The sequence below is a fragment of the Catharus ustulatus genome, chromosome 23, assembly GCF_009819885.2.
Source record: "Catharus ustulatus isolate bCatUst1 chromosome 23, bCatUst1.pri.v2, whole genome shotgun sequence".
NCBI lineage: Eukaryota > Metazoa > Chordata > Aves > Passeriformes > Turdidae > Catharus > Catharus ustulatus.
In genome coordinates this window covers 2,881,080-2,894,636 of record NC_046243.1, presented here as the reverse complement: position 1 = coordinate 2,894,636, position 13,557 = coordinate 2,881,080, and the positions used below count along the sequence as shown (strand labels likewise).

General features: G+C 41.3%; 1 protein-coding gene across 1 annotated transcript; it reads left to right on the top strand.

Annotated features, from left to right (window-relative positions):
• The first annotated feature begins 86 nt into the window (after window positions 1–86).
• LOC117006354 (sclerostin-like) lies at window positions 87–6,787 on the top strand. The gene is made up of 2 exons (XM_033078743.1): window positions 87–480; window positions 4,266–6,787. The coding sequence occupies exons 1-2, from the start codon at window positions 261–263 to the stop codon at window positions 4,685–4,687; spliced, it is 642 nt and encodes a 213-aa protein (XP_032934634.1). The 5' UTR covers window positions 87–260; the 3' UTR covers window positions 4,688–6,787.
• Window positions 6,788–13,557: the final 6,770 nt, after the last annotated feature.

Genomic DNA, 13,557 nt, shown 5'->3' with positions numbered 1-13,557 from the left:
TGTTGCCGGGCTCAAAAATTAGGTGGATATGAGAAGTTTTTGCACAAAAGTTGTAAAATATTGTCACTAACCCACCCCCACACACCCATTTTATTTCACACTGACAAAAGCTGAGATGAATGAGTTGTCTGGCCCTTCCCACTTTGTATAGTCATTGGCTGGCTTGGTTCTAAAAGGGATTTTAAAAAGGGGAATAATGTGCCTTTGCCTGGGATCTGCGACTGTCAGGGTGCTGAAAAGCTGATCTGTGAGCTGCCACCATGCAGATCTCTTGGGCTGTGTGTGCTGTCTGTGTCGTGACACAAATCACATTTCAGCCTGCACAAGGGTGGCAGATGTTTAAAAATGATGCTACAGAAATCATTCCTGAGATCTCTGAAAATACAGAAACACCCATGGAGCCGACTTTCAGCAACAACAACACAATGAATCAGGCCAAACATGGAGGAAGACACATACAGCAAGCTCCAGAGCTTAACGGTAAGAAAAACATCATTGTTACTGATTTGGATGATAGCAGACAATTTGTAAAAGAATGCTTGTTATCATGTATCTTTGTTTATTAACACTTTTAGCTGTGGCCCAACTGCTTTGAGTGATAGGGATTTACATCAAAGGTTAAAGAAGTATGAATATGAACATTAGAAAATAAATTGGAGTTTACTGATGCAAACATTGTCTCTCTGTTGAACATTGCTACTCTGCCCAGCTGCTCTCTGCAGACAACTCAATAAATAAAACCTGTAGTAGATAATACTTAACACTTCTCTGTGTTTTGTGAGGAAATATCACAAGTTATCTTTCCCTCTTTAATGTTAGGATGGGGGAATGGGTTGACAGTGGAGGCAATAATATAAATTTGTGATATTTAGGAACACCCCCAGCAGTTGTGGCTAAGATCACACATCAGAAGTGGCACATTGAGGTTGTGTTCAGCTAAATGAGGGAAATGTGCTGTCCTTGGCTAACAGGCAGATCTTCAGCCAGGTTCCAGCAGCCAGAAATGCTTCAAGATGCAGTCACTGCACTTGACCAATGTCTGACTTTAGCAGTGATGCAAGACACCAGCCTTTGGAGGAGAGACAGAGGATGGAAAGCTAACACCAAACAGAGAACAGTAGCTTTAAAAAAGTTTTCCACTGGAAAATAGGGCAAGCTTGGTCCTCCAGACACACAGCAAAAAAGCACAGAGCAACAACCACAGGTCAAACCTAGAATTCCCACTGTTGTGCACTGCAGGTCTTAGCCAGCCTCCTTTTTCTGGGGACACTGCATGGCAATTGTGAATTCCTGCTGCAGCTGTCATTAAGGCACTTAAAACCATATTTTAAAACAATATTTTAAAAGAAAGAAAGTAAAAAAAAGTCATGCTTTTGAGAGTGTGACCCTAAACTTCCTAAATTGCTAAAAGGGAGATCACTCCCAGGTAGTCCCACCAGGTCAGAGCAGGTTTATTTTCTTGTCACATCTCAATACCTTCACTTTTTAGCCTCTTACTGCTCTGAATCAGCTGGGAATCTGCCCCCACTGCATATTTTTCAAAGTGGAAAGCACTTAATTAACTTAAGAAATCAAAGACTGAAGGAAACTGGGAAGTAGTTTTAGAAACACAATGGTCTTGCATACTTATTTTGGCATCTTTAACATAAAGAATCAAAATTATGATCCCAAGTGGCCACATATGCACCAGACCATGAGTGATTCTACACCTGCACACTTGCAGGGCAGGACATTAATGCACCTAATGTCACCTGCAGAACTGAGTTAAATGCCTGGGTATTTAACTGCTTGTGCATTATGGAGGTACAAGACACCTTATTCAACACATTATTTACAGACAGACATAATTTTCTCACTTAGGGAACTTGGGAGTGTTAGACTAAAGTGCACATGGAGTCCAGTTGCCAGTATTTTTGTCACAGCTGACAAGGATTGCTTCATTTCTTTCATGCAGTCCTTCAAACTTTTCAAAAATGAAATCTTGCTAGCTGTGCTTTGACAAATTTAAATAGACTTTGACAAATGTAAATCTGAACACTAAAAGTCCTGCTTCTGTACTTCACAGGAAAAAATTCTGTACAAATACTACTGTGTCACTAACAGGAGATTCAGAATTCTCTTTTGCTGAACTAAACCTTGTACCCAGTGAGGAGAATGAGCTCAACAGCCACAGCTTTCTCTGTGAGCTGCCCTTTGAAGGCTTCCACCACCAGTTGCTCCTGAATTAAAACTGTCCCTTTGACTAAGAGAAGAACATTATTGTCTTTGTCTAAATGAAGTTATTTGATAAACACTTAAAAATCAAATTTTGTGTCTTCCCAACAAGTCAATTAATCAAGGATGTAATTTGGGAGAAGAAACATTTTTGGGAAAAGTTATGTTCCTGTAACTGGAAAGTTTTTAAATACTTAATGCTAAAAAATCTTGTATTTTCTAATGCTTCATTTGCCTATAGATATCCATTGAGAAAAAGGAGAGGAAAAAATCTGTAAGGTTGCTAAGAGCCAGAAGGTGCCTCTAGCTCTCTGAGGGGAACTCTGTGGGACATGCAGAATTACCACAGAGTGTAGTAAACTTGGAAAAGCTGGTCCCTGAATAGTGGGAATTCCTTAGTGCTGTTGGTACCTGTGATTTCTCTAACCTGGAACATACTATGCAAGCAAAAATTCACTTAAGGAACACTTTTTGTTGCAAAAGAATTTAAATCTGGAGTCAACATCTGAAGTCAATAAACTAGAGCAGTGGGGGAAGGTGTTGCCCACAGTTAATGAAGCCAGCAGAATATTGTCCAAAATTCCCAGCTGCTGCTGGGGCTGGATTCCAGCCCTGCACAGCACTGACATAAAATGTACCTGGTGGATTTTATTCACCAGCTTGGACATTGTTATTCAAGGGTCTTACAGCTGGAGTAGCTGAATAGTCAGGAGCTGAATGAGTGAGCCTTTTAAAATATTTCTCCTGAAAATCTGCTGCTCAAGACATTCAGTTTGTGTGTAGCTCAGAGAGATCTGCTGCAGGAGCTGCTGTGGTTTGGCATTGGCCCAACACCAGGCACCCACAAAAGCCACTCACTCACCCTCCCCTGCCACAGCTGGGCAGAGGAGAGAAAAATGAACCAAAAAAATCTATCAGATTACAGCACTTCTGGTCTGAAAAGAGAATGAGAGAAACTGAGCTGACTGCAGGTTGACTTGGAGGTTTATGAGTTAAGGGCTGGAGGAAAACACACCAAGGGCAAAACAGGCTTGGTTTAGAGGTACAAAGTGACTTTATCAGTAACAAAACCAAAGGAGGATAATGAGAAGGAAAATAAGCCCTTAAAACACCTTTATTCCCCCAACCATTCCTCCTTCCCATGCCAGCACAGGGATACAGGGTGTGGGGATTGAGGTGGGTGCCAGCTCAGAGCTGGCAGAGCCAGCAGGCAGGAATTGAGGAATGAGCAGGAATGAAGGGATGAGCAGGAGTGAAGGAATTAGCAGGAATGAAGGAATTACAGGAATTAAGGAATGAGGAGGAATTGAGGAATGAGCAGGAATGAAGGAATGGCAGGAATGAAGGAATGAGTAGGAGTTAAGGAATTAGCGGAAATGAAGGAATTGTAGGATGAAGGAATTAAGGAATTAAGGAATTGCAGGATGAAGGAATGACAGGAATTAAGGAATTGCAGGAATTAAGGAATTGCAGGATGAAGGAATTGCAGGATGAAGGAATGACAGGAATGAAGGAATGGCAGGAATTAAGGAATGGCAGGATGAAGGAATGGCAGGAATTAAGGAATTGCAGGAATTAAGGAATGGCAGGATGAAGGAATTGCAGGATGAAGGAATTGCAGGATGAAGGAATGGCAGGCATTAAGGAATGGCAAGATGAAGGAATGGCAGGCATTAAGGAATGGCAGGATGAAGGAATTGCAGGATGAAGGAATTGCAGGATGAAGGAATGGCAGGCATTAAGGAATAGCAGGATGAAGGAATGGCAGGATGAAGGAATGGCAGGATGAAGGAACTGCAGGAATTAAGGAATTGCAGGATGAAGGAATGGCAGGAATTAAGGAATTGCAGGATGAAGGAATGACAGGATGAAGGAATGACAGGCATTAAGGAGTGGCAGGAATTAAGGAATGGCAGGATGAAGGAATGGCAGGATGAAGGAATGGCAGGAATGAATGGCAGGATGAAGGAATGGCAGGCATTAAGGAATGACAGGAATTAAGGAATAGCAGGATGAAGGAATCAAGGCAATAACGTGTTCCCTGTTCGCAGACCCCTCGGAGTTCAGCTGCCGGGAGCTCCGCACCACTCGCTATGTGACGGACGGGCCGTGCCGCAGCCTCAAGCCGGTCAAGGAGCTGCTGTGCTCGGGCCAGTGCGAGCCCTCGCACCTCCTGCCCAACTCCATCGGCAGGGGCAAGTGGTGGCGGCAGAACGCCCTGGATTATCGCTGCATCCCCGCGCACAGCCGCACCCAGCGCATCCTGCTCGCCTGTCCCGAGCAGGAGACCCGGACTTACAAATTCCGAGCGGTCACGTCCTGCAAGTGCAAGCGCTACACTCGCTACCACAACCAGTCCGAGCTCAAGGACTTCGGCAGGGACAGCGCCCGGCCCCAGAAGAACAAGAAGCCTCATCTGTCCAGAGCCAGGAGCGCCAAATCCAACCAGCACGAGCTGGAAAATGCTTATTAGGTGGCTCTGGGTGACACGGACTAGCAGCTCTGGATGTTTGCTAAACCATCAAAAGGCACTCAGAGGCCACAGCATGATGTTCTGACTGCAGCAGGTTCCAATTCCTTCTGCTAAGCCGGGTCAAAGGCTCACATAGGCAAAAATCGATCAGATTATAGCACTTATGGTCTGATAGGAGAATGAGAGAAATGAGCTGGAGGCAGCTGGAGGTACCCTGGAGGTCCATGAGAGTTTGTGTGTCCTGAGCGAGCAGGGAGGCAAAGCGAAGCTGTTGTGACAATCACACTGCTAGAAATCATTCCACTCACTTTATGTGAACAGAATATTGAGATTGTTAGAAATCATTCCACTCACTTTATGTGAACAGAATATTGAGATCCCTTTCCCAGACAATGGTGCAGGACCAGCTTGCAGTTAGGGAGGCACCAGGAGAGTTTGCACTCTCTGAAGGAGCTGTACAAAGTTAGGGGGAGCAGGGATTTCAAGTTATGGTGAATGAAGTCAAATTGGAAAATTAACACTCTAGCAATGTCCTCATGCACCAGGTGTTTCCTCTCAAACACAGAAATCAAAATATGACGCTAGGACACTCAAAAGTGGGACAAATCTATTTCATTAAAATATTATGGGGTCAACAAATTCAAAACTGAGATTTGGCAACTAAAACCAAATTGATTTAGGAACAATGATTTGTTTTAGGGACAATTCAACAAATTCTCCTAAGGGGAGCAGATTTATGAAAAAGATGCTCCTCCCGAACCAGATAACCTCACTGATGTTTGTCCTGTAGACAGCTGACATTATCCATAGTTTAACATAGAAGATACTGATTATTCCTTATTTCCTAGAACACGTTTAACTTTAATATCAGCTTAGATAACATCCATTGACATTTTCTATTCTGTAGAGTTTGGATTATCTCTATTATTTGGACACTCTGTAGCACTTAAACTGTGCAAACCAAGCTCTGTGAGTAAGGTGGTGGTTCTGCATTTAAAGTGAGCCTCTGCTAAGTCAGGAATTCCTCTAGAAAAGCCTTTAGGAAATGCAGCTTTGATAAGACTTTAGTTTGGCAGCAACTTTCCTTTACTTAGCTTTTCAACACTCAGACTAATGCTTGTGTTTTTACATTAAAGAATATTGCTAGAAAGTGAATTGTCACATACTGTATACATCCTGTAGAATTTATGCTGAAGTAATATAAACTGTGGCAATTTGAAATGTTGATAGATTTTTCAGTTATTTTATGTGGGACCAGAACCTAGAGAGAAAAGGCATCATTTCAGAGAGTGAATTACATATTTATTTTTTTTCCAGAAATTATTTATGCAATGTTTTAACTTTTAGAGAACTAGAAGAAATACTGCTTTTAAAATATTAGTGTGTTATTTTTAATTTTAAATGCATTGTTAATAAAGTAGAAACAATGACTAATTATAGAAAGACTCATTGATTTTCAGCTACAGTATAAAGCCAGGGATTTACAGAACAGTCAGGGTGTCAAGTCAAATTTCTGTGATCCAAAGTGTTGAGATCTTTAATTCTAACAACTTACACATCCCTAAAGAATCTCCATCCTGGAACTCCTTGCTCTGGTACAGGATGTTTCTCATGGGAAAAGTCTTCCTGGGCAAATGAGCAGCTCAGAATTATTTCTGTATTCTCATTTCTGCTTCCCCTGGACATTTCCTGATTCGTTCACAACCAGATAAAGCCACCAAAGAAAACAATAAATCTGTGAACTGCCAATCAAGAGTTCTTGACTGAAATCTGATTGCTTCAGATTTCTTTTATTGGGAAAAAAAACCCAATAAAAAGAAATGTGGAGTCCCCTTGCAAGTGCTGTCAAGCAACAGTTAAATATTGTTACAGTTTGGTATTGTAAACCTATGCTCATTTTCATTTATCTTTAGGAAACATTTTCCAATAAAGTCAGAGAAAACTGAGCTTGGGCTGCACACAGCATGCAGGTCTTTCAATGCAGATGTGGAGATGAGCAGCTTTTTCAAGACAGCCAGTATAGAAGTTGTCCTTTCCTTACTATGACTTGACATATGGTATAAAAACCCAAAATAAACCATTGTCACAACTGCAACAACATTTTCCAGACTTATCTTTGACTTCATGAATTTGACACTTGGGTTTAATTTTCAGAATGCAGTATGAGCACCTGCAAGCACTGCTGAGGTGAGAAAGGCAGCTCAGTTCTCTGGGAAGCTGTTCCAGTCTCTCAGACATCCCAAGTCAATGAAACTTTGTTTTGAAAATATTGATTGTGATTAGCCAGTGAAAGAGATTTGCTCCACTTCATCTCAGACTTCATCCTGGGTTTCAGGCACTCAGAAACATCAGGCCTGCTTCAGGTGAAGCAGTAATGTCTTTCTCCCAAATATTTCACCTGGAAGAGTTCCTCTTACCCCAAAAAACATCATGCAGTTCTTGTCTCCCAAAAGTGCCAATGTCTCCTGCTGTCAAACTCAAATCTTGCATTTTTCTGACTCCCAATGTAAGGATTAGTTCTTTGTAAATGATAAAAGCTTTTAAAAGAGTCCTGGGGCACTTTTACTGCTGTGTTTGCTCTCATCACCCATCCTGTTTGCAGTGACTCCTCGTTGGTTTTACCTCAGGTTAAAGGTGGATGAGGTGAGCAGTCTGCAGAAATGATTCTGTGATCTTACTCCTGAAGCAACCCCTCCCACCAGCACTTCTGCAATTTATGTTATCAGGAGAGGAACAGGAAAGAGTGTTTTGCTAACAGCTGGAAAAAATCAAAATACAGAATGTTTCAGAGGGAGACTGCCAGATTCTCCTCCACCCTCACATCCATGTGGCTTCTTTTCAGACAGGGAATTTGGGATTGTTTATTCATTCATTCATTTATTTATTTTTGCAATCACCCTCTATTTTCTTAACCTCTAATATAGGTGTGCATAATCTGGGAGGAGATAGCATCCCTAACTGTGGGTTTGAGACAGTGTCTGTAGGAAATTTGAGTTTCTCTTTTACACAGAATTATATACTTTCAGTTCTTTTCAAAGAATGGACGGAGATCTGCTGTGGGCTCCTTCTACAAAAGCATTGCATAGTTTTACTTCAAAATTGTAAATTCTTCAAATGAGAGTGAATATCTTTGTCATTCTTGCAATAAAATAGCACAATTTGTGTCATTTAGGTGCTGCTGAGGAATAATAGTAACAGGTCACTGCTTTTACCTTCCCTTGCCTGGAGCCAGCTGCCTGTCACAACTGAACAATGCCATGATGGGCAGTCCTCACAAAAGCAATCAAGTCACTTTTTTCAGACAGAATTCATAATTTCTCCAAATCTGCTTTCCCCCCAGCATTTTTATTTCCAACAATTTGTGTGGCCCGTGGCACATTCTCTACAATACACTCAGTGGCTTAAAATAGTCACTGTGCTTACCTCATTTCTTTTTCTGGCAAAATTACAATTCTGCTATTATTCAGTGAAAAATAAACCTACCAGCAGAAGAAGGATCCTGCTGCTGTCCACAAGGCCCCAAAGATTTTGCACAAGGTTCATCTTTTTAATTAGAAATTGCACAATAAAGACCATAACTTTATCCAGTGAAGTGCTAGGCCCAGAGAACACATCCCATGTGTGCTCTGCAAGTGTGGTTGAGAAAGTCAGCCCTGTGAAATAAGGAAGGAATAAACATGTATTTTTTTAGCCATATGACATCAACTTATAATTAGCTTGTTTCACTCAAATTAGTGCAGCATATGGGCACACAGAACAACTTTTCTATAATAAACAGCCCTGAAAGCCTTAAATTATCATATAACATATTTATATGTAGCTGGAGTTTGGATTGAACAGCTGTAACCTGAAATTTGATAAACTGGACCTCCCCTTGTCAGGCCAGTAATGGAAGTGCACTTCTAAAATAACTCAGCTTTTAAAATAAAGCCAGCACAAATTGCAGAACTTGCAGCACATGCAGCCAATGTCACTTGGTCACACAAAACAGTGCAGCTGCTCCCCTTGCAGTCCCAGAGCCAGCAAAGGAGATTCAACTCAGAATTTTTTCAAGGGATTGACATTTTCTTCCCAGAATTTTGTTTTTAACACAGTGTTGGAGAGTCAAGCAGCAGAGTTCCATGGACAAGGCTCATGATGCCTTGTTGCCATTTCATTGAATTGGGAATATGGGGCTTTGCTGTATTTTTTTTATATTATTCACCAAAATGAATTTTACTCTGGGTACAGTATAGCAAACACAAGACCAAAGGGAGGAAGGAATGCTGATTCTTCTGTCCCTGTTACCTGTTCTGATGTTGTATCCTGAGCTGGTCATTTCTTTCAATCCCAAAAGCTTTCTCTATTCTTCTGTGAGAACAAATCCTTATTGCAAAAAGAGAATAATAAAACCTGAATAGAGGTAAAACTCATCAGCACATGCCCTGTTAATTCTGAAGTAAAAGTATAACAAACACAAAGAGAGCCTTGAAGACATCTCACCTTTACCACATCTCAGTGTACAGATAAATTGAACATTCCAGGGATGGGGCAGCCACAGTTTCTCTGTTCCAGGGCCTCACCACCCTCACAGTAAAGAATTTCTTCCCGAAATCCAAACCCATTGCCTCTCAGTCTGCCCCGGTGCAGAGCCCTGCCCATGTTTCCTGCAGACCCTACTGAGGTGTTGAAGTCTGCTCTAAGTTCTCCTGGAGCCACAAACATCCATCTCAGCCCTCCCAGATGGGGCAGTGTGTGATGGGATTTATTTTTTTTTTTTTTGCCCCATATTGGCCACTTAGATTACAGCTGACACAGAGGGGCTGTCATGACACTTGGAACTCGCACTTTAGATGGAAATTGTGAATTTTCTTATGAAATTAAGAACACACTGGACTGTTCTTGGTGTCCAGAAGGGTAACACCATCATTTTCATCTCGTCCTTGGGTGAATCCTGAGTCCCAAATCCTTGACTGAGTTACAAATCCAAAGCCAAGCTTCTCCCCACTGAAGATCCCACATCAGGTGTTTGCAGCTCTAACCCTAAGGCTCCAACTTTCTAGTTCATGCCTTTCCAGGCAATTTAAATACACCCTCAAGCCAAGGAATAACAGAGTATTTATTTCATGGTTATCAAGCCCCTAAATTAAACAGACATCATTATCACTCCACCAACAATTTAATGCTTGCAGCATGAGGTTATTTCAATTAAGAAAACAGCTCAGCTCTGGCTAAATAAATAAGTGATGTCATTCTTCATTCACCCCTCCAGATTCTTTGGTGTAAAAACTTCCCTTAGGAGAGGCTTTGGGACACGGTGGCTCCTCTGAGACTATTTACATCTCCCAAATTCTCTAATCTCTTCTTCCTTCCTTCCTCCTGCCTATTTCCTTCCCTTTCACCATAAACTGGGCAGTATTTAACTCTAATGCTTCCACTCTGCCCAACATGCTTTTAGAATTGGGTGGTTGTTGGTTTGTTGTTTTGTTGGGTTTTTTATAACCAGAAATAAGGCTTAATTTAAGGTAATTACTTTCCCATTTGGAGAGTTTTGCTATTTGCAGGGCCTTATTTTTTTCCCCTAGTCAAATTAGCAGGAGAAGTGAGTTTTAAAAGTGATAGTTTTCTCCTAAAATTGTTCTTCAGATTAAGGGTAGCACTCAAAACCAGAAACTTCTCATTCATGTTGCATTTCTGCATGTCTAGAAACAAAAGTGGTGCTATCAGGAAATTATTGAGGGCAGGAAGAGGACAAACAATGACATAGACTTCCAGTGAAAATATGTGTGGATTTAAGCCTGATCACCAATTAGTATGGGCTTCCAAATAAATTAATCTTCAAATCAGAGGTGTCCAGAGTCCTCCTAGGAATCAAAAATGGGCCCATTTGGAAAAGATACTTTTCTCTAGAACTGGTTTTTTTTCAGTATCATCTCTAATAAGGCATCAATCAGTCACAAGGACTGAACTTGCAGTGGAACAACAGGACTTTGTAGAATGAAAAGTGCTAATAAATGCAAATATTCAATGGAGTTTTGTCCTTAGTGGGAAGACTGGCACCATTTCAGAATGCAAGCATCACACCCTCAGACAGATCCCTTTCTTCTATTTGGAGTGCTGTCTGTCTAACCTGTAAGGATTTTAACTAGTTCTTCAATATTTGGGGGTTTGGAACCTGAAAGGGGACACTGGATGAGTGCAGCTGGGTTGCAGCACAGCCTGAGCTGGCAGTTTGCATGTGAGCAATAAGCTCAGCCCACATCCAATTTACTTTTAAGTTACACAGCCCTCAAATCTGTAATTCTGGTTTGGTCAGCAGTGCCATCACCCTGCATTTACTGAAAAACACCATTATTATTTTGAAGTATGTGTTACATATAGACATGCCAAAGGACCTTGAATTTCCCTGTATTTCTCTGCAAACAGTGGAAATATAAATTCTAATATATATTTAGAGTGCAGATAGAAGGACACAGGCCAAAGGGCATTCATGGAAATGTTTTTTATGGGTGGTCTTTGGGGTAATGACAGTTATGGTAAAAGTTATTTGGACCTGGCTCTTCAGGGAGACCTCCCACATGAGTCTGGTGAAAGGCTGGTCCAGAAAACCCAAAAAAAACAACCCAAAAAAAACCCCAAAAATATAAGTAAGAAGAAAGTCATGCCCAAGAGATAACTGCAACTGGTATGGGTTCCTGTGGAGCTGTACTGATTTTTGACATTTGAATCCTAAGAGAGTCTTTAAAGGACAATCACCCAGATTGCATTTATGCAGCTCAAAGAAAAGATCTGCTGCATATGAAAGGCCAAGAAAGTGACACTAATCAGCCAGAATAAACACATTTAGCAGTAATAATAGAAGGATTCTTCACATCTGCAGCCCATGGCAATTTAAAATCAGTTAATTTTCAAAAAATTCACTCTAAGTTACTGGGCAGTATATAGACATACTTAGCTCCAAGTAGCACATACATAAAGGATATAGATGTGAAAGAAATTAACAGAAGTAGAACAGGATAAATATATTGCAATTGTGTGGTAAGGTATTCGTTAAGGAAGAAAAGCAGCTGGAATACTGGCAAGGCAAATCAGGAAAGCTGAAATGGGGTCTGAGTTACTAAATCCATTTTGTTTCACTGACCAAAGCCTTCAGTCCATGCTTGGTGTTTTGTGTCCTAAATTACAATATCTGGCAAGAAAAAAATTGGGTTTTGTCTTTGATCCTCAGTTAAAGCAGACTGAGAAAATCCCTTCATAATTGGTTAATAGTTCATGGGGCTAAAATCGTTGTTGTAGCACAATCTGTGGGAACAACACAGGAGAAACATTTCCTGCAGAAAGAATGCTGAAGTTTAATTACTACACATCACACGAGGGAGAATTTCAATTTTTAGGGCCCTGTGTTCAGGCAGTTACTAGGTAGCCAGCTTGTAGTGAATACTGATGCTTTAGTCTAATCTCTGCTGTGCCAGAGAACAGTGGAGGGGCCTCATTCTCATGATGGGGTAGGAGGAATGCTACACATTTCTTAGCTCTTATCATCATGTACATTGCTCTGCCAGGCAGTTTAATTAATAACTGTCGACATCTTGTCATTTATCATTACCCAAACAGGAGGCAAGGACCCTTCCATGTGCATGCTGTACAAATAAATTAAAGTTGTCCCCCCCCAGTCTCACGGGCTTGCTGCTGTCACTCACTCGTGTTGTCCTTCCTGCAGTTCAAAGAATTGCATCTTATCTTGCTCCCAGGACTGGGCAGCTATTTCTGTCCTGGAAAACAAAAGCACATGCAAGCCTGGTGGATAATCAACCAGCAGTATTGCTGGGGAGAATTAAATTATTGAGTTCACCAGAAAACATTTACCCCTAGATTTTAAATGTACAGCAAGGAAGATTGTTTCATGAGCAAAGAAATACAGAAACATCACAGTCAGATAATGATGTCAAAATAAGATTTTTCACTGATTCCAAATGCCATCAGAGCAATATCTGATTTTCATATCACAATAGGAACTAGTTCAGTGTAAGTAAAATGCTCACCTTTCTTTGGAATCACAGGTAGCACACAGGAACACCCAGAATGGTTCTGGTACTCTACAGCTTTTGTTTCTAGTCAAGCCTAAAAAACTTTCTCTCTGTGAATGTTGAATCTTAATAGCAATTTGCAGGAACAAACAATTCCAATGGAAATGAGAGAGGCAGTGTGATAGACACACTTCCAAACACAATCCAATTTTGGTAAATAAAAACAGAAAGTTTATTAGAGGTACTCCATCCTCAGGGACACAGCATGCCAGGGACTGCACACAGAGAAACAGGAGCCCCACAGACTTTGTTAAGTTTTAAAAAACCCAAGCTGAACTCCACTTACTCTGTCCAACTCACTGAATTGTGAGAAATTTTCATGTTAATTTGTGATTGCAGACAGAGCTCCCTGTGTCTGTGCAGGACAAATGATGGAGCATCTCTGTTTTCACTTTGCAGGCAGCTCTGGTTGGGGAAGGACTCCTGCAGGGACTGCCAGAACCTCCCAGGCAGAAGAAGGGTCCTGGCTGCCTTTAAAGAATCATATTAAGCTGCAAATCTCTAAGATGTTTATTAAAGCCACCAGGATGATTCAGGTCACACTTTCATCAGGAAAACAGATAAGGAAATTTTGGCACATGGCAGTGTGACCCTACCAGGTGTCCCAGCTCTGTCCCTTAGGCTGACCCCACATGCAGGACAGCTTCTGCAGCACTGGGGAATTGTCTCCTTCAAACCATACACCAACATTTCATGAAGGGAAGACATGCTCAAACACCAGTGTGGCCTGGAAAGGCTGAGCTGGAACAGAGACCAGACATAAAAAAAACAGGTATTTATTGAAAGGATTCATCTCGAGCAGTG

Coding starts and splice junctions, on each gene's coding strand:
- LOC117006354 (XM_033078743.1), top strand. CDS start 261: ATGCAGATCTCTTGGGCTGTGTGTGCTGTCTGTGTCGTGACACAAATC. Junction 481..4,265: donor GCAAGCTCCAGAGCTTAACG/GTAAGAAAAACA, acceptor CCCTGTTCGCAG/ACCCCTCGGAGTTCAGCTGC.